The sequence below is a fragment of the Megascapheus bottae genome, chromosome 6 (assembly GCF_031878675.1).
Source record: "Megascapheus bottae isolate mThoBot1 chromosome 6, mThoBot2.hap1, whole genome shotgun sequence".
NCBI lineage: Eukaryota > Metazoa > Chordata > Mammalia > Rodentia > Geomyidae > Megascapheus > Megascapheus bottae.
This window is the reverse complement of record NC_143514.1, coordinates 78,787,705-78,813,328: the sequence shown is the minus strand read 5'-3', so window position 1 is coordinate 78,813,328 and position 25,624 is coordinate 78,787,705. Positions and strand designations below refer to the sequence as shown.

Below are 25,624 nucleotides of genomic sequence, written 5' to 3'. Positions count from 1 at the left end.
TGCCTGCACAGGAGGAGGCCCCACATCCAGAAGACCCACACTTCCTGCTCACTCCCCTGTGCCTCCTCCCTCTTCAGAGCAGCTGGCCTGTGAGAAGTGACAGGGCAGGATGTCCCCTGGAGTGGACTGCCCCATGGAGTTCTGGACCAAGGAGGAGAATCAGAGCGTGGTGGTGGACTTCTTGCTGCCCACTGGGGTCTATCTCAACTTCCCCGTGTCCCGTAATGCCAATCTCAGCACCATCAAGCAGGTATGGCCGCCACCACAGTATGTCAAAGACAGACACACAGACATCATTTCCCAAACTTGCGAAGTCTTCAGTGTGTGTGTGTGTGTGTGTGTGTGTGTGTGTGTGTAGGTGCCGGTACTGGGGCTTGCATTCAGGACCTGCGAGCTGTCCCCTAGCTTTGTCACTCAAGGTTAGCTGGCCACTCTACCACTAGTGCCCACAGCTCTCCTTCTGGCCTTTTGGTGATTCGTTGGAGATGAGTCTCATGGGCTTTGATGCTTGGGCTGCCCTCAAACTGTGATCTTCGCATCTCAGGCTCCTGAGTAGTTGGAGTTCCAGGCATTGCGCCACCGGAGCCTGGCTTAGATGTGAATTTTAAAAGATGTAAAGTTCCCAAGGATCATTTGTAAACTTTGGTTAACCTCCACTTGCTATTCCGAATTCTGCTTCCCCTTTAGCAGTGCCCCCTTCCTCTTGCTAGATGGCTGCATCACTGGCTACTGGACTAGAAGGCAGTGGAGATGGTGGTTCTTACCACAACTGGCCACTGAAGAGCCTGTGGGCCTTGGCTCTAGAAATGTCATCTAGAGTCCAGCTTTAGTGGCTCACACTCGTAATCCTAGCTACTTGGGAGGCTGAGATCTGAGGATGAAGATTCAAAGCCAGCTTGGGCGGGAAAGTCCATGCGACTCTTAAAATACAAAATGTCTGTGCCGGGAGTGTGGCCGAGTGGTAGAGTACTTGCCTCACATGCAAGAAGCCCAGGGTTTGATGACTCGGTCCCACATGCACAGAGAAAGCTGGACATGATACCGTGTCTTAAGTGGTAGAGCGCTAGCTTTGAGAAAGCTCAAGGACGGTGCGCAGGCCCGGAGTTCAAGCCCCAGGACCAGCTTGCCCTCCTGCGCGGGCTGGGCCCCCAGGCCAGCGGGGACTGACCAGGCCTGTCCCTCCCAGGTGCTTTGGCACCATGCCCAGTACGAGCCGTTCTTCCACATGCTCAGCGACCCCGAGGCCTACGTGTTCACCTGCGTCAACCAGACGGCGGAGCAGCAGGAGCTGGAGGACGAGCAGCGAAGGCTGTGCGACGTGCAGCCCTTCCTGCCCGTGCTGCGCCTGGTGGCCCGGGAGGGCGACCGTGTGAAGAAGCTCATCAACTCACAGATCAGCCTGCTCATCGGCAAAGGTACCCTGCAGGCGCCCCAGTCACCCCGCTGGGTGCCCCCTGGCCTCTGGGCTCACCATTGGCCTCACCCTGCAGGCCTCCATGAGTTCGACTCCCTGCGGGACCCAGAAGTGAACGACTTCCGGGCCAAGATGCGCCAGTTCTGCGAGGAGGCAGCCGCGCACCGCCAGCAGCTGGGCTGGGAGGCCTGGCTGCAGTACAGCTTCCCCCTGCAGCTGGAGCCCTCGGCCAGGGGCTGGGGGGCGGGCACCCTGCGGACCCCCAACCAGACCCTGCTGGTTAATGTCAAGTTCGAGGGCAGTGAGGTGAGCCCGTGGCTCCTGTGTCCCAGCTGTGAGACCCTGGCTCCCATTCAACTCCTCATTTACCCACAAGGTCCCAAATCTATCCTTGTCCTGGGGCTTGAACCCAGGGCCTGCACACTGTTCAGGAGCTTCTTTTGCTCAACGCTAGCGATCTACCTCTTGAGCCACAGCACCACTCCCAGCTTTTCTGAGTAGTTTAGTGGAGCTAAGAGTCTCATGGACTTCTCTGCCTGGGCTGGCTTTGAACCGTGCTCCTCATATCTCAGCCTCATGAGTAGCTAAGAAGTGTAAGATAGCATTTGCCAGGGCTCCAGGCACGCGGAGGCAGTAGCCAGATGTCCACAGGGCAAGTTGGACTGGGCGCAGGCGCCAGGGGCCCATCGATTCTCTGGCCCCGCATTTAGGTGTTGGCTAGGTGTCTTCCCCCGTGGGCTCACATTCAGGGTGGCTGTGGCCCAGGAGCTCGGGAGGCCTGCCCGGCCCCGGCCTGACCCTCCCTCTGTCCCCAGGAAAGCTTCACCTTCCAGGTGTCCAGCGCAGACAAGCCCCTGGCGCTGATGGCCTGCGCCCTGCGGAAGAAGGCCACGGTGTTCCGGCAGTGCCTGGCCGAGCAGCCCGAGGACTACGCGCTGCGGGTGAACGGGAGGCAGGAGTACCTTTACGGCAGCTACGCCCTCTGCCAGTTCCAGGTGACCTCCGCTCCTGACTGCTCTGCTCTAGGGACACCGTGTGGGGGACGGGGATATTTTGGGTCTGTCTTGAGCGATCAGATCAGCCGGGGCTTTGGGCTCACTGTGAAGAACCAGTCAGGCGCCTGTGGCAGCTACTCAAGAGGCGCAGCCAGCCTGGGCAGGAAACGCCATGGAACTCCTATCTCTAATTAAGCCAGAAGTGGCTCTGTGGCTTAAGTGGTAGAGCACTTGCCTTGAGCCAAAAAGCTTAGGAACAGTGCCCAGGCCCTGAGTTCAAGTCCTAGGACCAGCACATACACACACACACACACACACTCGCACACACACGCACACACACGCACGCCCTCCCAGAATATGCTGTTGCTGAGTGTGGGAGTTGGCAGAAGTGTTGGGGCTCTCAAGGCCCAGGATGGGAAGAGCCACCATGGGCAGCTGACCCTGCAACCCTCCCCCCCCAGTACATCTGCAGCTGCCTGCACAGCGGACGGACGCCCCACCTGACCATGGTCCACTCGTCCTCCATCCTCGCCATGCGGGATGAGCAAAGCAACCCCACTCCCCAGGTCCAGAAACCACGCGCCAAGCCGCCCCCCATTCCCGCCAAGAAGGTGAGAGAGGTGCTCTCCTCCCCCTCCCTCCCTTCCTTTCTCCTGTGGTCCAGCTGCCTGTTGGGCAGCACCCTAGGATAGCCACAGGTCCAAGGGTCCTTGGTTGGTCCATGAAGAGGCTTGGGACTTTGGGAAGGGAGGCCATCTTCCCAGGCCTGGTGCCAGGCCTGTCAGTACAGCCTGAGAACTGGCCCTTCTCTGTTGACCTGGGGGTATAGGGGGTGAGGAGGTTTTCTGGAGAAGGTTGCTGTTGGGGACCAATGTTGGGGCCATGTCATAGACTCTGCCCCCTCCTGTCCCCCAGCCTTGCTCAGCGTCGCTGTGGTCCCTAGAGCAGGCATTCTGCATCGAGCTGATCCAGGGCGGCAAGGTGAATGCAGATGAGAGGATGAAGGTATGTGGGAGCTGCTGGGCCGGGCGAGGGAGCCCGTGGGTTTCTATCACAAACAATGTGTTTGTAGGCTGGAGGGGGAGGCAGGGGAACAAGGGGGAGGTGTCACACGAAAGCCACCTGACCACATTACCCAGAATCCCCTGTGTGCAGTGGCTGTGAGCCACTGCAAAACAGGAAGAGGGGAGGGGGGGCGGCCCAGTGGGCCACAGGCTGATTCGTGGAAACCAGGATGAGCCCATTTCTGGGTATTTCGCTTTGGTGTTGGTTGTGGGGATGAAAGAGGTGCAGGCTGGGGAGGTGTGAAGTGCAAGGAGGGGGCGCTTGAGCCAGTGCAGGGTGTTCTCAGAGACACCTGGATGTGCCTGCAGTCTGAGGGGGTGCAGGGCCTGGGGGCAGGGGCGCCAAGCCTCCCTTTGGGTTTCGAGGACAGTCTGGAAGTTTGTGACACTGTTAAAACACTTCCATATACACCCAAACACAACTGCTGGTCGGGGTGGAGGGGGTGGGTGTGTGTGTCTGTGTGGGTGTCTGTATGTATGCACATGGGCGCTCACGTAGATCCGATCTGGGGCTTGAAGTCGGTTCTGGGTGCTTTCTCTTAGCTTTTGCACTCAAGGCTAGTTCTTACCATTTTGAGTCTCAGCTCTACCTCAGGCATTTTTTGTGGTTCATTGGAACGAAGACTCTCAAGGACTGTTTTGCCCAGGCTGGCTTTGATCCTTGATTCTCGCATCTCAGCCTCCTGGGTAGCTAGGATTGCAGATGTGAGCCACCAGAATCTGGCTGCTACTGAGCCAGACTTGCAGTCCAGCTTGTAGGATGTGATACCTGGGTCCACAGAGGCCAGGTCTCTTGCCTGGTCACTTTTGTTGGGGGTGAGGGGACTGCTGGTCCTTGAACTTGAACTTGGGGCCTGGGCACTGTCTGAGCTTCTTTTGCTTGAGGGCAGTGCTCTTCCACTTAAGCCACAGCTATACTTTCAGTAGTTGAATGGAGATAAGAGTCGCAGACTGGGACCGGGAGTTTAGCCTAGTGGTTAAAGTGCTTGCCTAGCATGCATGAAGACCCGGGTTCGATTCCTCGGTACCACATACATAGAAAAAAGCCGGAAGTGGTGCTAAGGCTCAAGTGGTAGAGCTCTAGCCTGGAGAAAGTCCAAGGACAGTGCTCAGGCCCTGAGCTCAAGCCCAGGACTGGCAAAAAAAAGAGTCTCAGACTTTTGTGCCCAGGATGCTTTAAAGCCTGATCCTCACACCTCAGACTCCTTGGGTTGGGGTGATTTTACAAGCCTGGTGGGAAACATGGATTGGATGGGCAGGGCTCTCAGGATGGCTGGCAGGCTTCCGCTGGACGAGGTGCTGCTGGAGCTGGACAGGGCATGCTCAGTGGCCAAGACTGCTTGAAAAGGGAGCTGGAGGATGTTAGCGCCAGAGGCACCTAGAATCATCCAACCTCAATGAGGAAACGGATCTTGGCTCTGAGATCGAGTTGTCGGCACTCAGCTACAGTGGCTCCCTGCTTTGATCACCTGTCCAGCTGTGGTCTACAGCCCATGGTATTTGCTGGACCCTCTTCCTCCATGTAGGAAGTCTAGATCCAGATGCCTGTGAGCACAAGGGCATTTGAAGGGCTAGGGGCGTGGCTCAAATGGTAGCGCTTTTGCCTGACATGTGTAAGGCTCCAAGTTCAAACCCCAGTACTCCCTTGCCCCAAAGTACAAGGCTATTTGAGGGAGGGATTAATTCATGGGGGGGACCTGAGAGACAGAGGGACCCCAGGCCTCACCCCATCACCTTGCGCCATCCCCCGCCCCGCAGCTGGTAGTCCAGGCCGGACTCTTCCATGGCAATGAGATGCTGTGCAAGACTGTGTCAAGCTCGGAGGTGAGTGTGTGCTCGGAGCCTGTGTGGCAGCAGCGGCTGGAGTTTGACATCAGCGTGTGTGACCTTCCCCGCATGGCCCGGCTCTGCTTCGCGCTCTACGCCGTGGTGGAGAAGACCAAGAAGGCTCGCTCCACCAAGAAGAAGTCCAAGAAGGCGGTAGGTAGGGCTGGCCAGGAAGGGGCTGTGTCTCACACAGCCGGCACAGCCACTTGTGGGCCTGGGAGCCCAACCTCCCCGCCTGTCTGCAGGCTAGCCCTGCTTCAGTAACCAGGCATGAGCAGGCTGACCCAGGGTGGTGGGACTGTGGCCGAATCTTGAGTCGGCCCAGGTCATGACTGGCCCCTTGGCCCTTCTGACTCGTGCCAAGCAAGCTGGGCCAGCACAGTGGCTATTGGAGCTGGTTCTGAGCTTTCTCTAGAAGCCAGGAGCAGGGAAGCAGGCAAGAGGTGATGTGTGGCTTCATCACTGGGACCACAACAAGAAAGAGGAATCAAAGCCAGACACGGGTGGCTCATGCCTGTAATCCCAGCTACTCAGCCGGCTAAGATAGGAGGATCACAGTTCCAAGCCAGTCTGGACAGGAAAGTGTGTGAGAATTTTAGCTTTAATTAATCAGCAAAGACTCAGAAGTGGAGGTATGACTCAAATGGTAGAATGCCAGCCTTGAGAGAAAGAATAAAAAATAAGGGACAGTGCCTAGGCCTTGAGTTCAAACCCTAGTACTAGCATTAAAAAAAAAAAAGGAAGGAAAGAAGGAAGGAAAGGAGGGAGGGAAGAAAAGGAAAGGAAAGGAAAGGAAGGAAGGAAGGCAGGAGGGAAGGGAGGGAGGGAGAGAGGGACGGAGGGGGGAGGAAAGGGAGGGAGGAGAATCAGTGGGTCCTCCCACTCCCTGGCTTCCTTAGAGACTCAGGGTAGGGGGACCTCAGAGGATGGGGTCTTCTCTCCTGTGTGGCCTGGAGGCAGCTCCCCATCTGAGATGAGCCGAGTTGGCGCTGACCCCCAGCGTCCTTTTCCAGGACTGTCCCATTGCCTGGGCCAACCTCATGCTGTTTGACTACAAGAACCAGCTCAAGACGGGAGAGCGCTGCCTCTACATGTGGCCTTCTGTCCCAGGTAGACCCCAACCCTGGGCAGGGGAGGCTGGAGGGAGGGCGTGGGAGGGCCTGCGCATGCCCTGTGCAACTCGGCCTGTGCCCGTGCTCAGATGAGAAAGGAGAGCTGCTGAACCCCTCGGGCACCGTGCGCAGCAACCCCAACACGGAGAGTGCGGCGACGCTGCTGATCTGTCTGCCTGGGGTGTCCCCCCACCCTGTTCACTACCCCGCCCTGGACAAGGTCAGTGTGCGCCTGTCCTGTGGCCCCAGGGCCCTCTGCCTTTGCAGCTCCTCCACGGGCTGACCCGCACCACGCCAGGATATGTGGCTGGTGCCTGCTGCGTGGGTCGCCATGCCCATCGGGGGCTTCTAGGGGCCTTTCCCCACCAGGGAACATGGGTGTTAATGGGAGGGGGGCTCCTGGCATGTCAGAGGTAGAGGCTAGGGATGCTGCCAGACACCCTGTAGTGCCCAAGACAGAGCAGTAGGCACCAGTACCATGGTGCAGATGCCCAGAGCTGGGCTCTGCTGGGCGGGTCTGAGCCCTGGGAGCTGACAGCAGTGGGGTTTGTTGCAGATCCTGGAGCTGGGCCATCATGGGGAGCGGGCACGAGCCACGGAGGAGGAGGTGAGCAGGTGGGGGGGGTGTCCCGGGCAGGGGTGGAGCTGGGGGAGGCTGGGTCCCTCATGGCCGGTGCATTTCAGCAGCTGCAGCTGCAGGAAATCCTGGAGCGCCGGGGTTCTGGGGAGCTATACGAGCACGAGAAAGACCTGGTGTGGAAGCTGAGGCATCACATCCAGGAACGCTTCCCAGAGGCGCTGGCCCGCCTGCTGCTGGTCACTAAGTGGAACAAGCATGAGGATGTGGCCCAGGTGGGCAGGCGGGAGTGGCCGGGGGGCAGAGCTGGGGGACAGAGAGCAGGGTCCACCCAGCCACCACCTGACCACAAGCACCCATTCCCAGATGCTCTACCTGCTGTGCTCCTGGCCCGAGCTGCCCGTCCTGAGCGCCCTGGAGCTGCTGGACTTCAGCTTCCCCGACTGCCACGTGGGCTCCTTTGCCATCAAGTCTCTGCGGAAACTGACGTGAGTGCTGGCTCCTGGTGAGGGCCTAGCCCCGGCCCCGGGGAGTGGGTGCTGGCAGCGGTGAACCTGGCCGGGCTCCACCAGCCTCACACGCCCGGCCTTCCTTTGCTGCAGGGATGACGAGCTTTTCCAGTACCTGCTGCAGCTGGTGCAGGTGCTCAAGTATGAGTCCTACCTAGACTGCGAACTCACCAAATTCCTGCTAGACCGGGCCCTGGCCAACCGCAAGATCGGCCACTTCCTCTTCTGGCACCTTCGGTAGCTGGACAGACTCTGGCTGGCTCCTTGGGACCCTCCCAGGAAGGCCCTGCTGACCTTGTGTTTCTAGCAGGCCGGGGTGTTCAGGTCCCCCCTGGGGCTCCTCCGGGCTGGGAGGGGCCGTGTGGCTCTGCCTGGTGAGACTCAGCCTTTTTCCTTTCCTCCAGCTCTGAGATGCATGTGCCGTCTGTGGCCCTGCGCTTCGGCCTCATCATGGAGGCCTACTGCAGGGGCTGCACCCACCACATGAAGGTGCTGATGAAACAGGTGAGGCGCCCCGTCCCAGGGACCCGCCCACCAACTCCTTTAGAACCACCTGCCGAGGCTGTCTTCCCACTGTCCCCCACTAGGGGGAAGCACTGAGCAAGCTGAAGGCGCTGAATGACTTCGTGAAGGTGAGCTCCCAGAAGACCACCAAGCCCCAGACCAAGGAGCTGATGCACTTGTGCATGCGCCAGGATGCCTACATGGAGGCCCTCTCCCACCTGCAGTCCCCGCTGGACCCCAGCACTCTGCTGGAGGAAGTCTGGTAAGCACAGGCCCCTCTCCTCCCGTGGGGAAGCTCCCTCCCCAACCCCCGCCCCTCAGGACCTGTGGATTCACCCCTGCCGTGTTCTGCCCGGCCACAGTGTGGAGCAGTGCACCTTCATGGACTCCAAGATGAAGCCCCTGTGGATCATGTATGGCAGCGAGGAGGCGGGCAGCGCTGGCAGCGTGGGCATCATGTTTAAGAATGGGGATGGTGAGTCAGGGGTCAGGAGACCTGCTAAGATCTGGGCAAGCCCATCTCCTCCCTGTCCTGTCCTGTCCTGTCCTGTGTCTGGGGGACCTGGGGAAGGAGCTGCAGAGGACAGGGTCCTGCAGGGCCCGGCAGGAGAACCCAGGAGAACTCCGTGTTCTTCCTCTTCTGACCACTGCAGACCTCCGCCAGGACATGCTGACCCTCCAGATGATCCAGCTCATGGACGTCCTGTGGAAGCAGGAGGGCCTGGACCTGAGGTAGGGCCAGGGCCTTGGGAGGGTCCCCGCTTAGAGTTGTTATCATGGCATTGGCTGGGAAAGGGGCCGTTCTCAGAGCTGGGAGGCTACAGGGCAGCTTGAGAAGGCCGGGAGTCATTCCTGGCATCTGCCTCCTTCCCTCCCACGTTGCCTCGCTTCTCCGCCTGCTTTGGGAAGCAGCAGCATCCTTCTTCCAAGCCCCCTAGCTTCAGAACCAACCCAAGCTTAGCCGGGGTGAATTGCCTCTCAGAAGTACTGGTGCTTTTCCTCTCTGCAGCAACTTGAGCAACAGTGTCCTCTGTGATTTATTTTGTTGTGCTAGTCCTGGGACTAGAACTCAGGGCCTGGGCACTGTCCCTCTGCTTTTTTTTTTTGTGTGTGTGTGTGTATGCGTGGGTTATGGGGCTTAATGGCCTAGGCACTGTCCCTGAGCTCTTCAGCTCAAGGCTATCACCCTACCCTTGAGCCAAGCCCTACTTCCCATTTTCTAGAGGTTCATTAGAGTTGTGCCTGGGTTGGCTTTGAACCTTGATCCTCAGATCTCAGCCTCCTGAGTAGCTAGGATTACAGGGGTGAGTCACCATGCCCAGCTTGTCCTTCAGCTTTGAACCACACCACCACTTCCAGCTTTTTGGTAGTCAATTGGAGATGTGAGTCTCACAAACTTTGATCCTCAGATCTCGGCCTTCTGAATAGTTAGGACTGCAGGAATGAGTCACCCAGCTTCCCTGTGCTTCTTTTTGTGTGTATGCCTCTAACTCCTGGGGCCCCATAGTCCACGGAGAGCCCTTGACCATGACGTTCCCCCCCCCAACTTGTGTAGGATGACCCCCTACGGCTGCCTCCCCACCGGTGACCACATGGGTCTCATTGAGGTAGTGCTCCATTCGGACACCATAGCCAACATCCAGCTGAACAAAAGCAATATGGCGGCCACAGCTGCCTTCAACAAGGATGCCCTGCTCAACTGGCTCAAGTCCAAGAATCCTGGGTAGGTCTGTCTCTCCTGAGAGGCACCATGCAAGAAGGGCTGGCTTTGTACTAACTCTGTGCTACCTGGCTGAGCCAGGAAATAACCTGTCTGGGTTGGGACAGGCCAGTTAGCGATTGCTTTGTAATTCTATTAACACTTAAAGCCTTAAAGCAATCACCATTTCTCACTGAGCTCAGTTGAATTGTTCTGTTGGCCTTGCTTGGAATGGCCTCACACAACTGCTGTCATCTAGGACTTTGCCTGAGCCTGGAGGCCTGAGATGGCTCCAGTCAAATGCCTGTCAGCCTTGCTCTCTGGGTGGCCTGTTACCATTCAGTACCATTCCCCTGCCTCAGCTTTTCTCCATGGTGACAGGGGATGGTGGGGGGTGGCTTCAAGATCTGCAAGCTATCCTTAGGTGAAAGCTCTGGCATGGGTCCACTGTGTGCCTCTGATGAAAAGCATCACAAGGCCAGGTTCAAGGGGAGGGGAAAGGGGCTGCAAAACAGTTGTGGCCACAGCTTTGGCTCTTCTCACCCAGGGAGGCCCTGGATCGAGCCATCGAGGAGTTCACGCTCTCCTGCGCTGGCTACTGTGTGGCTACCTACGTACTGGGCATTGGTGATCGGCACAGTGACAACATCATGATCCGAGAGAGTGGGCAGGTAGGGGGCAGAGCAAGCAGCTGCCCCACAGGCCTGTCTATCAGGCCCACAGCCTGTTCTTGTGTCCTGTACACTAACTTCCTGAGCACAGCTGGCTCCCTTCTCCCTGAAGAAACGCTCTGTCCTTCCTTTGCCATGCTTTCCCGCTCTGTCCCTTTCTTCCTGAGGTGCTGGGGCCAGGGGTCTCATGCACACTAGAGTAAGACCCCATCGCAGAATGGCATCCCAGCCTTCTTTTCATTCCCCTTCTCCTCTGAGTGCCCCCTCTTCCTTTCCCTTAGTTGTTCCACATCGATTTTGGCCACTTTCTGGGAAATTTCAAGACCAAGTTTGGAATCAACCGTGAGCGAGTCCCGTTTATCCTCACCTATGACTTTGTGCACGTGATTCAGCAGGGGAAGACTAACAACAGTGAGAAGTTTGAACGGTGAGGGTGGCAGGGCCCCCAGGGAAGGCGCTGAGGTTTCTGGGCAAAGCAGGGTCTCAGCCTCAGTTCCACTCCTGGCCCCTAGCTCCTCATTACTGGTAATTGTAAGGTATTTCTACGTTCTCAGCAGAGGAACCCCAGACCTGGATGTGCTTTGGGGGCTGGGAGGGAGGGTGTCCATGGGCCATGTGGGAAGCAAGCTGGGGTTTAGCTAGAGGAACCCAGGGCCCTGTGCACCAGGATAGGGGCAGCTGCTTGGCAGTGTTGGGCTGGGCTGGCAGGGAGGATGTGGGGCCTCACCTGCTCTGCCTCCACACTGCAGGTTCCGGGGCTACTGTGAAAGAGCCTACACCATCCTGCGGCGCCACGGGCTCCTCTTCCTCCACCTCTTCGCTCTGATGCGGGCGGCAGGCCTGCCTGAGCTCAGCTGCTCCAAAGACATCCAGTATCTCAAGGTGGGCCAGGCACAGTTGTGCCAGGCAGGATGCTTGCCTGAGCAATATGTGGGCTAAAGGATCTTACAGGGTGTTCCCGCTAAAGGGGTCCTCATGCTCTCCCACGTCCCAGCAGCAGAGTCTGCTGAGAAGTGGCCAGTGCTGTCAAGCGAGCTGGACTCAGAGCTGCAGTTAGATGAGCCGCCCCACGGCCATCCTGGGTCACCAGGCCCTGCTTGTGCACAAGGGCTGCCTGGGCTAAGCTTCTGCCCCCCTCCACAAGATGGCTTCTTTCTACCCACCTCCGTGTTTTTGAGTGATGGGGCAGGCTGCAGAGCCTGCACCTCCTAAAGCCCCTCCTTCTCCTCCTTCCTCCCAGTCAGGGCGAGACCCCATGGCAGTGGTTCAGGCCTGGGCAGCTTAGAGATGAGTCCGCTGGGAGCTCTCGGGACCCCCTTCAGCAAATCTCCCATCCCCTAGGGGAACAACAGGCAGGCAGATGGGGCTGGGAGACGGGGTGGGGACACTGACGCTGGAATGACTCTCTCAGGACTCTCTGGCCCTGGGGAAAACGGAGGAGGAGGCACTAAAGCACTTCCGGGTGAAGTTCAACGAGGCGCTGCGGGAGAGCTGGAAGACCAAAGTGAACTGGATGGCGCACAACGTGTCGAAAGATAACAGGCAATAGCAGCCCTGCCCTGGCGGCGGCGCACGCTGTGCCCCGCTGGCTCTGGGCCGAGAGCAGCAAACCGCTGGTCCTAGGGGCCAGGCACCTCAGTCATCTTAAAAGGAGCCCAAAAGCCTGAGCTCCACCTCATAGGAAAGAGCCACACAATTGCCTTTTGTTTACACTGGTTATTTATTTGACTCCAAACGTTTAAGGAACAAACAGCCATAAAGGGAAGTGCACCTGGGCAGGGAAGGGCACTGCCCCGCGGCTCCAATCAGAGCACTGTGAGCTGGGCACCTCAGGGTTGAGCCTTCCTCTCAGCTGAGGCCTCTCACCCACATCGACCAGCTGGTGGATCCTCACCTGGCAGTGCTCACCGTTCTCTAGGAAAAGCCTTCCCAGGCTCCCATCCGATGCCCTGCATCTCGGCGCCCCCGGTGCTCACGTGGCACCTCCCAGCCAGGCGCAACACCTCAGTCCTCAGCTCACCTCTGCCACCTTTGGGTGGCCCACTCAGTGATACCCACTGACCAAGCTCTGGGAAGCTCCTGAGGAAGTGGGGTGCCGTCCAGACTCAGGGACACTTGCTCTCCACAGCGGAAGTGACATGATTCTTGGATATGGGGAAGCCCCCCCACCTCTTGCATTTGCGGGTAAGGAAACAGCCAGATTTCTCCCTGAGCCTCTGCCGCTGGGGAGAATGGAGCTCCCGCCCAGTGCAGTAACACATGCTGGCCCTGTGAGAAGCCTGGAGGTGGGCTCGCCTGGTCACAAACCGGAGTGGCAGGAAGCCACCATGACATCCTCAGTGCAGTGATGGGGAAGCCTCTCGGGCTCAGCCCCAGATCTCTCCATGCTAGTTATTACCTTCTGAGAACGTCTTAAGGAACAAACAGCCATAAACAGAAACGCATGCTTGTGCAGGGGAGGGACGCTGTGCCCATGTCCCCAGTTAGAGCACTGTAATCTGGCCACCTCAGACTACCTGGGGAGCTGTGGGGAGGCAGCAGGGGTGTGGCATGAGGGTGAGTGGAATCATTTTAGCTCAAGTATTCAGTTCAAAACAGTTCAGGGTCAGCTTGGACTCCCCCAAAGGGCTGGATCAGAGCAACTTTACAAGATCAGGTTCAGGACTTCTCAGTCTTCCAAAACGTAATTGTTGACAGACCCTGAACCAAGGATTTTAAAAGCCCATAGTGGGCTGAGAACACAGTTCACCAGTCCCAAGCATACTGAAGAAGCATGAGGCCTTGGGTTCCACCCCAGCACCCCCAGTGATAAAATACATGGGTGGGTGCTGTTCTTGGTACACTGGCAGCTGACTCAGGACCCGCTGGCTCACTGTGGAGCTCACAGCACTGCCCTTCCGCGGGCAGGCGCACAGCTTCAGGAGCCCAGAGCCAGCTCCCTCCATTTTGATGAGCCAGGGATTCAGCAGCAACTGGTACCACTGCAGAGAACTTGCTTTGTTCAGTAGCCATACTCTGCTCCCCAACTCAGTGCTGCACCCCCAAGAACACCTCACTTGCTTTGAGACAGGAAAAGCCTCGTGTATGTATACATGTTATGTTATTTATTCAAGTTTGGGTGCTCCGATGCGGCCTGCAGATTTTGCATACCCATGGCATTCGGGTTGGGTGTGCAGTCTGTGCGCCTGGTGAGAAGAATATTTTCTATTTTTTTAAGTCATGTCATGTTTCTGTACAGGGAGGCAAGTTCTGTATCCATGGTATGATAAAACAGGCCTGTGAAAACTTTGAACAAGGTAAAGGCAGGTGAAAAGAAATAAAAGCCTTTTTACGTTCTTATGTTCTTGGCTCCAACAGTAACAAGGGCCTGCGGGGTTAAAGCAGAAACAAGACGGAAACCAGCCCGTGCGGCTGGAGTTAGAGCTGGGAGTTTTATTGTGGTGTATACACCTTCCGACCTAGCATCAATATACACATCTGAAGGGGACACGTGAGCACACGCCACTCTGCCTTAGTGTCTTTCCATCGTCGAAACAGCAGCTACAAGTACAGGACACAGAAGGGCGGCCACACAACATAGCACAGCTGTCAGTGTCCTCAAAGGACCAAGAGGGGCCCAGGATGGTGGGCACAAATGAGCTCCCATTTGTGGCAGTGTGAGGTTCACATGGGTTTACATTGGACTGCTTTCTTTTTACCTTACCACTGAGCCCCAAGGAGGGATCCTGCCTATTGGGGTACAGACTTCACCACCACCCGGATGGCAGGGGTATCCATAGGGCCCCAGGGAGAAGAGGAGAACAAGGGGGTCTGTTTGGGGACACCCTGGCACTTTGCCTTTGGGCCTCAGGGTCTCCTTTTGGAAGAAGGCAGATCCCTCAGGCCAGCACTGACTTCCAATAAGCCAGGTGGCACGTGTGCCCGCGGCGGTGTCTGTGAGCTCTGCACAAGCCTGCACTACTAGGGAAAGCCTCATGTATGAGGCTGGCACACGGAGTCTAGGCTAGTGTGCAGGGGCAGCCAGGCAAAGGAGGGGTGTGTAAGAAGCCATGGAACGGCATCACTGCGTCACTCTTGCGGCCAACACCCAACTAGGAACCTAATCCTGTCCCGTGAGCAGCACTCCAAAGCCGAGGGCCCTGACCGCACAGGAGACCGGACAGGGCTGGGGTGAAGCAGCCTCTGCAGCCTGGCTTGAGGCAGGACTGGAACCCTGCCCCCCCCCCCCCACGCCTGGCCTTCTCAGCCTCACTTTACATTCCTGGACTACACTAGCACGAAGGACACACAGAATCCCTATTTATTTACAAAATATTAAAAAGTCAGTTGGTCATCTACATATTAACCCCCATTCTGCCATTTTATACATGCACTAATTGGAAAAAATAAAAACTTTCTTTAAAAAAACAAAAGAAAAGATGGTTACCTGGTGAGCTCGAGCACATCGAGCTCTGTCACCAAGTCACTGCTGCTTCTTGGAGATAAGGGGCCGGTGGCTTGCTGCCAGCACTTAGGGGACTCTGGCCGCATGTGGGGCCGTTGCAGTGCGGGGGGGAGGGGGAGTCCCATGGCAGCAGTGCGGCCAGGGAGGAGGCGCCAGCTCCTGGCATAGCTGGCAGAGGGAGGGCAGAGGGCAGGAGCCTAAGGTCCTACACACCAAGCACGCGGACAGGGGTGGGGGGTCTGCAGACCTGCTGGCCCAAATAACTTTGTACACCGTGGACCCGCTGGGCTGGGGAAGGCTGGCGGAGTCTGGAGAAGGGAGGACAGGCGAAGCAGAGGGCAGGCGGTCGGGCGTGCGTTAGTAGCTGAGCGTGGAGTCGTCCCATTCCAGCTGCTGCTGCCGAGTAGCGTTCTGGCCATCTCCAGGGCCACCCTCCTCCTCTTCGCTGCTCTCTGACTCAGCACTGGTGATATCCTCTTCCTCCTCCCCATCCTCACTCTCCTCCTCCTCCTCTTCTTCCTCCTCCTCCTCACTGCTGTGTTGGTCCTCATATGTCTGGCAAGCAAACAGCAGCATAAGCCCAGCCTGTGGCTCCATCACCACAAGGGAAGGAGAATGCCCCGGACTCCCCAGTGAAAGGAGAAGGCTGGCGCCTAAGGGGAGGCTCCCACTGGGGACAGTACCTGGCTCTCTGTTGAGAAGACTCGGGCATAAAGAAGCAGTAAGGCCTTCAATAGGCCTCTGAGCCTTGGTCACCCATCTGAAAACGAGGCCCCCTAACCTCGGAGAGCTGTCATTCACACTCTGTGCCATGGGCAGGCGGACGCAAGCGGCCACGGCCAGGCTTCGCAGTCAGGCTGTGGGCTCCTACCTCCATGGGGTTGACGGTGATGGTCAAGGCGGAGTCGTCCCAGTCCATCTCGTTCTCCTTCCCCGAGTCCTGGTCCCGCATGCTGCGCTGATGTGCAGCCCGGATCCGAAACACTCCCAGGATAATCATGAAGACCAGGAAGCTAACGCACACCACAATCACAACCGTGGCGGTACTGGGGACCACTGTGAGGAGATGGGAAGGTGAAGCAAGCCTGACGGCTGCAGTTAAGTCAACAGGCTGGTGGGAATGCCTCGCCCCACCTTCAGAGACCAGGGTGGGTACAAGAAAAAGGCTTCTCAACTCTCACATCTGCTCTGTGGCTATGAGTTAACTTTTTGTCCTTGTGTGACATGTAATTACAAGGACAGAGAGATGAGGTGTCCGCCTGGACCCTATGTGGATGCCAGTGTTTGGGCTCCAGAGCTCCCCCTGCTATTTTTTTTTTTGCCAGTCCTGGGCTTGAACTCAGGGCCTGAGCACTGTCCTTGGACTTTCTCAAGGCTAGAGCTCTACCACTTGAGCCTCAGCACCATTTCTGGCTTTTTTTTCTATGTATGTGGTACCGAGGAATCGAACCCGGGTCTTCGTGCATGCTAGGCAAGCACTCTACCACTAGGCCAAACTCCTGGCCCATCCCCCCGCTATTCTACCTGCGAACGGGTGAGGATTCGCCAGGTTGTGTCCTGACAGGTCCACGAAGGAGCGATGTTCGGGGTGAACAAACTGTGGCTGGGCAGCCATGTGGTTGGCGTGTTCCATGGGGTTGGCCGTGTGGATGACATTCACCTGCGGCGAGAGAAGGGCATTACTGCTGACTGAGACCAGCACTGCACCCGGGGTGTCCCAGAGATAATACCAGGCAGTAGCTGGCAAGGCACATGGCGTGGTCCCTCAACCATGAGGGGAAGAGGGACCATCTGTGACCAGGAAAAAAGGGAAGCCCTAGAGGCAGTGCAATAGCTCATACCTGCCTGCCACGTCACACAAGAAGAGTAAATAGGATCGAGGTCCAGGCTAGCCTGGGCATATATGTGGGATCCAAGACCCAAAATAACTAAGGCAAAAGGGTGGGAGATGCACAGATGCCGCTTAAGTGGGAGAATGCTTGCCAAGCAAGCATGAGGCCCTGGATTCAAGACTTACAACTGCCTAGCATACACGAAGACCAGGTTCATTTCCTTAGTACCACATACATAGAAAAAGCCAGAAGTGATGCGGTGGCTCAGGGTAGAACACTAGCCTTGAGGAAAGCCCAAGGACAACGCTCAGTCCCTGAGCTCAAGCCCAGAATGGGAAAAAAAAAAAAAAGGAAGAAAGGAAGAAAGGAAGAAAGAAAGAAAGAAAAGAAAGAAAATTGAGCATGAACCTCGGCATGGTGGCTCATGCCTGGAATCCTATCTACTCAGAAGGCTGAGATCTGAGGATCACAGTTCAAAGCCAGCTCAGGTACCAAAGAATGTGAGACTTATCTCCAATTAACCACTAGAAAACAGGAAGTGGGGCTGTGGCTCAAGGGATAGGCAGTAGCCTTGAACTGAAAGAGCTCAGGGACAGTGCCCGGGCCTAGAGTTCAAGACCCATGATCCACAAAAAGAAAAGAAAAGAAGCTGAGAAAGAGTGCAAGGCCAGAAACCTGGAGCTCGCCAACACCGGGCCTGGTGTAGTGTGCTCAGTGCTGACTCATGAGTCCGTAGACTCACCTCCACCTTAAACTCATTGCTGAGGTAGCGGCCGTTTAGCTCAGAGCATATGAGCTTGAACTTCCGGTCCAGCAGGGACCTGGTGTGCCAGTTCCGATAGCGCAGGAGGCGCAGAATCTCCTCGTAGCTGGCCATAGTGTCCACACCTACAGGAGGAAGGGAGAGCCGTGTCAAAGGTCACACCCAAAGGTCCAGACAGCTCAAGTCTGACACCTCGATTGGCCATAATGGGAACACATTTGTAGCTGGGTTTGGGAAAAGGTAAAGCCCGGGGTTGGGAAGGAAGGGGGTAAGGGGAGGGAATGTGCCTCAGCCCCACCCTTGCTAAGCAGCACCTACTTCCCCTCCCTATCCCAAAGGGTCAGTGGTCAATAGCCTCCATTTTCTATTCCTGGCCTCTGGCCCACTCCAGCCTCTCACCTGTGAAGACCACGCCCAGGTCCGAATGGCTCACTTCAATGCCCTTCTGTTGCAGGCGGGCCATATCCACCTCCAGGCTCTCCTGCTCAGGATTCAGCTCTTCCCCCTCCACTGTGACCTCACAGGTATCCAGGTCATGCACGATTTCCTCAGACACCAGGGACTCTTGAACTGTAGAAAAGGTCCAACCAAAACTGTCAAGAGGCCTGGGACTCAATGGACAGCTGGCTCATGCACAAAGTAACAAAGCCTTTCTAAGAACCAGCAGCTGATAAAGGAAAGACTCAAGAAGTGGGGGTGCAGCCAGTGGTAGAGGCCCTGGGTTCCATCCCCAGCCCTGGTGAGTCCCAAACAAGAGCAATGGAGATGACGGCCTTCTGGGATGGCCTTCACGCCGCGTCTCTGAGCCTGATGTCACCCAGAAAAAGCTGGAAGCATCCACAGGGAGGTTTTCAAGGCTAGTAATGACTCCAATTACCAGCAGGGTCTAGAGACATGCACAGCACCGAAACAGCAAAATCCCCAGGCCCACAGAGAGCAAGCGCTCCGTCCCTAGGTGAGTGGCAGCATAGGGGTTTCTGGCAGACAGAAAACTCTCACCTGTGGGGTCCTCGGCCCCATCCCCCTCTGGCTCCACTTCTCTCGTGATGGTGCTGATGATCCGAAGCTCGGGGAAGAGGAACACCCCTTCTGAGCTCTCAAACTCAGAAGCTGCTCGAGCAAAGTGATGGATGCCACTCAGGCTGATCTTGGGCTCCTCCGGCTGCAAAACCATCACATAGCCTTCCACAGGGGGGACCACAATGCAAGTGGCCTCGTTAAAACACCTGCCAGCAAAAAGCGGGAGAGGAGGGGAGGGACTGTCAGGGCTTGGACAGCCCTCTGTAACCCACAACTGCGAGGGTTTGTGGAGGCGGTACCCACAGGCTTCCACAAGTACCCAGGGTGGGGTAGGGAGGGGGGAAAGTGTCCCCTCCCCTCCAGGTACCCATTTCCTAACACAACACAGCCATTTTCCAATCCCTGAGGAGCAAATGATAGCTTGCTTCCCTTCTAGAAAGGAAGTAAGGATGTGTGAGGCAGTGTCACGGCAGGATCATAGTCTGAGGCTAGTCCTACGCAAGTTTCTGCCTGAATTAATAGTGAAGCAAAAAGGGCTGGGGCTGTGCCTCAAGTAATAGGGTACTTGCCTAGCAAGTGCTGAGATCCTGCATTCAAACTTCAGTACTGCCAAAACCAAACAACCCCCCACCCCCGGCCAAAAAAAGCGCCTAAGTGTACATATTGTCTTCTCAAGGATCACTGAATGAAATAAGTTTGTTGAGTGAGAGAGAGAGAAGAGGGGGAGCATACTTGACATTGCTGGTGATTCTGATCCTTCGGATGCCGGGAGTGGGGAACTGCCTGGAGTTGAGGTAGGACACACGCTGCATGGCTTTGTCCAACTCCCCAAAGTCGTCTCCTACCAAGGTCAGCACCGACTGACTGGGGCTTGCTTGGATCTGAAATCAGGTGGTATGAGGGGACAGGGAGGAGAACAAAGGCTCCAGCTGCGGCGCTGTCATCACGCATGCCCACAGCAATTTGAATTGGTATGAGAAAGAGACGAGCCCCTCTTACACCAGGGTAACATCCACGATGCAGACACACCCAGCTCAGTGCCCACCTCCCCAGCACTGCCCCGTGTGTGTAGGCAGCGCATGTGTGCGCTGTGGTCGGTGAATGCTCTGTTACCTGCACACCCCGGCTGCCATCATCAGGGATCTGGAGGTCCAGCCCCTCTTTGCAGGTGTACAGACAGTCAATCACCTTCTTATCTGCCAGTTTCCCAGAACGGACTGTCAGACCAGCCAGGTTGCCCCGAAAAAACTGTGTCATGTGTAGGTCGCCACCTTTGGAAGAAGGGGAGAAGTGAGGCGTGCGGCGCGCAGCAGGGGCGCGGCATCATCTGCAAGGCAGTGTTACCGGTGGCGGCAGCTCAATGGATGGGCATGCAGGTTAGTGTAAACCGAATCCTGTTAGCCTTGCACTCTACATGGAAGCGCAATGGAGAAATTAAATCCTTTATGATCATGCACACGGCCTGGAGAAGAGGAGCGGTGGTCTTTACCTAAAGCCCAGGAGCCCGGGGATCCTATCAGAGTCCCTGGTGATAGCAGCTTGTCCGAACCTATCACTCCGGAGCACAGCAACATTTCCTACCAGCATCAGCCTCTGCAACCTCTGCCACTGGTGGGTTGAGTACTCTGGGCCGCTGTCCCTAGCCTTGGAAACCCATGTTTATGGGTAAAGCCATGCAAGCATGACAGGAACACAAGGATGTGAAGTCACCATCTGCACTAAAGCCTGTGCCACACTTTGTCCAGGGAGCTGCTTTGCCAAGGCCCATGATGTTTTTCACAGGATGGGAAGAAGCCATAAGTAAACAATCACCCAGAGGACAGTCCTTCAGACTATAACGAAGCGCCAACATCTAAACATGCCTCATTCTGATAAGGACACACATGGAAAGTTAATGCTAGGGACAGAGATTGCTAGGAAATGTCAGTTTAGAAAAAGCCAGAAACAAGCCTTGTCCTGTCTTGTGGCTCAGCTGCATGAATGCCGTGAGGTGGCCCCCGCCCCATGCCATGGAGGAGTAAGGGAGGGTGCAGAGGGGTTAGGATGGGGCTCCGTGAGGAACTAAGGACCCCTGGAGCATATGGCATGATGAGTCATCTGCCCTGTCAGAAGGCAGAAAAGGAAGTCCCACGAGGTGACGGGAAGCACAATGCAGGGAAGCAGCTGAAGGTATCAGGGCTAAAAGGCAACTGGTGCATTTCATGCGACATGGAATGAATCAATGTCTCATCTTTAAATGAAACACAGTAGTGAACTATACAGGGGGAAAAAATCCAGCAACCTGAGGAGGCCATAGTCACAGGCTCAGTTTCATTGTCACTTTCAACTCCTGAATACTCTGTGGAAAAGCAAGACAAAGACAACAGAAAAGGACCAACAGGTTAGGGTGTTCAAACTGCACTGCAAAAATCAGTTCTGAAGCAAGCAAACATGAAACCCAAATATTTTCCAGGAAATTCCCCCGATGTCCTCCTTGGAGATATGTTCCATGTAGATAGAAGCTCACACTCAGTCACCTTTCCCGAGAAGGAGTATCTGCAACCCCATGTGTCTTTGGTACTTTTCATCGTGTCCTCTAATATCCTCTTGTCAGAACATAAATTAGCTTCCACATAAAGTGAATAAAAGCATTCATCATCCTGACTCCAATAATATGCTCCACCTAGGCTACCAAAGCAGGACAGTGGAGGAAGGTTTAACCTCAACTGCAGCACTGGACCAACATCACCTTCAAACAGGGAAGACAATTTTTTTTTTTTTGGTGGTACTAGAGTATGAATTCAGGGTGTTATTCTTGCTTAGCTGGTGTTCTACCACTTGAGCCACACCCACTTTCTGGCTTTTTCTATGTATGTGGTCTATGTGGTACCAAGGAATTGAACCTGGGTCTTTGTGCATGCTAGGCAAGCACTCTGCCACTAGGCCAAGCTCCCCGCCCCAGCCCTGGTTTTTGATGGCTGTCTTGTATGTTGTGTCTCACTGACTTTTCTAACCCATGCCGACAGCAATCCTCTGGAGCTCAGCCTCCTGAGTAGCAAGGATTATAGGTGTGAGCCACAGGAAGACACACGTATGTGTCCCTCCATCCGCCCCCCCCCCCCCCCGCAGTCTTGGGGCTTAAACTCAGGGCTTGGGCACTGTCCCTCTTTTTGCTCAAGGCTAGTGCTCTACCACTTGAGTTACAGCACCACTTCTGGCTTTTTCTGTTTTTTTTTTTTTTTTTTTTTTTTTTTTTGCCAGTCCTGGGCTTGAGCTCAGGGTCTGAGCACTGTCCTTGGAATTTTTTCTCAAGGCTAGAGCTCTACCACTTGAGCCTCAGCACCACTTCGGCTTTTTTCTATGTATGTGGTACCGAGGAATCGAACCCGGGTCTTCATGCATGCTAGGCAAGCACTTTAACCACTAGGCCAAACTCCCAGCCCCTTGTTTTTTATTTTTAAGAGATAGAGTTTCATGAACTTTTCTGCCAGGGCTGGCTTTGAACCACAATCCTCATACCTCAGCCTCCTGAGCAGCTAGGATTTGCAAGCATGGGGCGCTGGTGCCCGGTGAGTCTGTATATTGTGGAAGCTCAATATAAGTTTGCCTGTCCAAGCTTTCAGCAACAGAAAAGTGAAAGCATTTTAAAGCATGTTCTGAGGAGGAGACTGGCCAGGTAAGGAACTCACCCAGACGAACAAATCTCAGGGCGGGCCCACACCCCTCACCTGTAGAAGCTACAGATCAGGGCCGACTCTGATGCCCTGCTGGTGGGCAACAACATCAAGTTCTGGACCATGCTGCAGGAGAAACGCTCCCCACTCACGCTGCCAGTGATGGCTGACAATCAGCTCAGACCTTCTGTGTAGTAAGTGTGGGACACACTTGGGGTAAGGTTAGACCTGTGTGTCCAAGTGAAGTGGCGTGTCACATCCACACCCACTGCCATTCCTTCTTAGCACATGGTTACTGCTGACACAGCATCCATGGAAATCCAGCTGCTGCCCACAGCCTGGCCTTCCTGGAACTGAACTAGCTAGGAGGGAGGCTCACATCACTGAGGAGAGAGGGCGCCCTCCTTCCTGTTAACCAACGTTTAAAGAATTTGTTTGTTTGGTCTAGGAATATAAGCCAATCTTTCTAGCTGAGGAGATTGAGACAGCTGAGGTAAAAGGAGATGAGAGAAGATGAACAATAATTGCCATTTGATGGCAGAGGCACTGTGAATAAACAGGAACCAAAAGCGACAGGGTGGGACATGATGGTTGATTCTAACCAACAGGTGAACCTCTGGTACATAAAGGTTTATTTAGGCTGACACTTGTATCTTTAGTCTTATTTCTTTTTTTTTTTTTTTTTTTTTATTTTGGCCAGTCCTGGGCTTGGGCTCAGAGCCTGATCACTGTCCTTGGGTTTTCTCAGGCTAGAGCTATACCACTTGAACCACAGCACCACTTCTGGCTTTTTCTATGTATGTGGTACCGAGGAATCGAACCCAGGTCTTCATGCATGCTAGGCAAGCACTCTACCACTAGGCCAAACTTCCGGCCCCTTATTTCTAAAATACTAGTTAGAAATTACTTACTCTCGGCATTAAATCTGAATTTAAAAATTAAATATTTCTATATCCTTCGTAAGTTCTTTTTTTTTTTTTTTTTTGCCAGTCCTGGGCTTGACCTCAGGGCCTGAGCACTGTCCTTGGACTTTCTCAAGGCTAGAGCTATACCAATTGAGCCTCAGCACCACTTCCGGCTTTTTTCCTATGTATGTAGTACTGAGGAATCAAACACGGGTCTTCATGCATGCTAGGCAAGCACTCTACCACTAGGCCAAACTCCCGGTCCCTCACAAGGTCTTTCTTATTGCTGGGTTCCACACCCCATTTTCTCATGGTTAGTTGTCACCAGAACTAAATTTGTGGATCTGTTGGAAAGATTCACCCAATATACATCTCAAGTGTACCCTCCCTTTCTTCCTTTCTTTTACTGCCCCTCTCTTCCTCTCTTCCCCCTCCCTTTTACTGGGAAGTATTCTACCACTTTAGCCATGCCCATAGCCTTGTTGCTTTACTGTCTTTGGTGCTCTATCACTTGAGTCCTGGTTTTTGGGTTAGTTGTTTTTCATATAGGGCATCTTTGCTGAGGGCCAGCCTCAGACCATGACACTTCTACCTATGACCACAGGCACAGGCCACCATACCCAGCTGCTGAGATAGGGTCTCAATAACTTTCTACCTAAGCTAGCCTCAAAGGATGATCTCTACTTGCTAGGAAGCTGGGATTACCTGCACGAGTACCAAGCCTGACTCTTTATAATTTCCTAATTCGAGTTAAAGCGCCATGTTTCCAAAGGGAGAATATAATATTCAAAGGAGCTGATTAACAAGCACAGGTAGTGATGGTGATGCCTGAGATGACAGAAGATGAGGTCAAGTGCAAGGGCCAAAGTAGGGATCCTGACTTCAAAGTAGTCTGAGGGGTCCACTGTTCTCTTGGATGAGAACAATTAGCACTTATTTCCATTCACTTCAGATATTTAAGTATCTCTTTAGGCCATGACAAACCATGGCAGTGTTTGCAGTAACTGTCACCAATCCAACACATTGCTATCTTTATATCACACCATAAAGCCTGCTCCTGTCTTGTTCACAGAACACCATGCTCTGATGAGTTCATCGATAAACAGTATATTGTATGTAGAATCCATTCTACATACCCATGGTTCAAAGCCAGCCTGGGCACTAAAAACCATGAGACTCTTTTTTTTTTTTTTTGGTGGGTCATAGGGCTTGAACTCTAGGTCTAGGCCCTGACCCTGAGCTCTTCAGCTCAAGGCTACCGCCCTACCCTTGAGCCACAGCTCTACTTCCTGTTTTTCTAGTGATTAACTGGAGATGAGTTTCATGTTCTTTAGTGCCTGGGCTGGCTTTGAACTGATCTTCAGATCTCAGCCTCAGGAGTAACTAGGGTTACAGGCCTGAGACTCTTACTTCCAATTAATTACTAGGAAACAGGAAGTGGTGCTGTGGTTCCAGGGATAGGGCAGTAGTCTTGAGTTGAAGAGCTCAGGGACAGTGCCCAGGCCCAGAGTTCAAGCCCAACAACAACAACAGAATCAATTCTACAGGGAATGTTCAAATCCTTGGTCTGGTAGGATCCTGTAGGGATTCTGGATGCACTGGTTTGTCAGGTTCTAGTCCCAGCTTTGTGATTCATCATCCGAGTGACCACAGAGTCACTATTTCTGAGTTCAGGTTCTTTAGCTATACATATAGGACTATGAGGATGCATGGAGAAAACATATGTAGATACAGCCACAGAATCCTCTTCAAACATGGCATGTGCCAGTTCCTACCAAGATGTCTAGCTCTAAAGCCTTTGGGAGTTCGGACTGCTAACTGTTGCCTGTTTTTGTAAACTTCAATAAACAGATGCACTTATAAATGAGTTCCCTCAATTACACGCTGCCTGTGCAGCATTTGCACCCTCCCTGGATCAAAGGGAAAAGGTGGTAACACACCTTTACTGAACAGATGGGGTTACATCCATATATGATACCATCAGTGAACCTAAAAAGGCTATGCACAGAAAAAGGGATAAATAAAATGAAGGTAAATAATGTGAGGTTCTAATAACAGATGTAATTATTTAACTCCTGAGCCTTAGCGAACAGTGGCCAATGACTTACCTTGCCAGCAAGCACCGACTACGAGCTGCGTTTCGATCTTGGCTGGATGAAGTGGATAGTCCTCCGTCACAGAGAAGGGCTCATGAGAAACTCCATCCACATAGAGAGTCACACGCGGAAGCTCCACATTGAGGACCAAGTGGTGCCATTCTTCATCACAGACCTACCCAGGGCGGAGAAGCAGGAAAAGTCAAGCTGCTTTGCTCCCAATGACACACACTGAGAACAAAACAATTGGGCATGGCAATCAAGTCATGGATAACGAATATCAGTCTCCCAAAAACAAGATTTTAAAATAAATGTAACAACAAGTATTCTGCAAACATATCTCACCAATAAGGGACAAGTCAACACCATAATTTCTAAAACATTTCAAATCAGGTAGTGTTTATCACTCATCACAGGACAGGACCCCAGGAAGCACCTCACTTTTTCACCAATAGCATGATACAGAAAGTTTCTCAATCAGCAGGCTGGGTACCCACCTTCTAATGGCTGACTTAGGCTGCTATCGAGACATTCTTTTT

The 25,624-nt window shown here is 54.4% G+C and overlaps 2 protein-coding genes across 3 annotated transcripts in view; one reads left to right on the top strand and one right to left on the bottom strand.

The window, feature by feature from the left end:
- The first annotated feature begins 86 nt into the window (after nt 1-86).
- Nucleotides 87-13,711, top strand: Pik3cd (phosphatidylinositol-4,5-bisphosphate 3-kinase catalytic subunit delta). The gene is made up of 22 exons (XM_090335878.1): nt 87-250; nt 1,187-1,415; nt 1,491-1,720; nt 2,230-2,409; nt 2,871-3,020; nt 3,325-3,414; nt 5,232-5,453; nt 6,314-6,410; nt 6,502-6,632; nt 6,969-7,019; nt 7,097-7,264; nt 7,356-7,477; nt 7,592-7,735; nt 7,903-8,002; nt 8,086-8,264; nt 8,365-8,477; nt 8,656-8,734; nt 9,558-9,725; nt 10,249-10,372; nt 10,654-10,799; nt 11,122-11,254; nt 11,784-13,711. Exons 1-22 carry the CDS (start codon nt 110-112, stop codon nt 11,919-11,921), a joined length of 3,135 nt encoding a protein of 1,044 aa, XP_090192004.1. The 5' UTR covers nt 87-109; the 3' UTR covers nt 11,922-13,711.
- A 78-nt stretch (nt 13,712-13,789) lies between these two features.
- Nucleotides 13,790-25,624, bottom strand: part of Clstn1 (calsyntenin 1) — a 70,156-nt gene continuing 58,321 nt past the window's right edge. For both annotated transcript variants that reach the window (XM_090335879.1, XM_090335880.1), the window contains 9 exons: nt 25,098-25,260; nt 19,545-19,702; nt 19,164-19,312; nt 18,411-18,637; nt 17,811-17,981; nt 17,391-17,536; nt 16,341-16,476; nt 15,688-15,872; nt 13,790-15,371 (listed from right to left, as the gene is read on the bottom strand). In XM_090335879.1, coding sequence (XP_090192005.1) covers nt 15,174-15,371; nt 15,688-15,872; nt 16,341-16,476; nt 17,391-17,536; nt 17,811-17,981; nt 18,411-18,637; nt 19,164-19,312; nt 19,545-19,702; nt 25,098-25,260 — 1,533 coding nt within the window. In that variant the 3' untranslated portion in view covers nt 13,790-15,173. The remainder of the gene's footprint in view (nt 15,372-15,687; nt 15,873-16,340; nt 16,477-17,390; nt 17,537-17,810; nt 17,982-18,410; nt 18,638-19,163; nt 19,313-19,544; nt 19,703-25,097; nt 25,261-25,624) is intronic.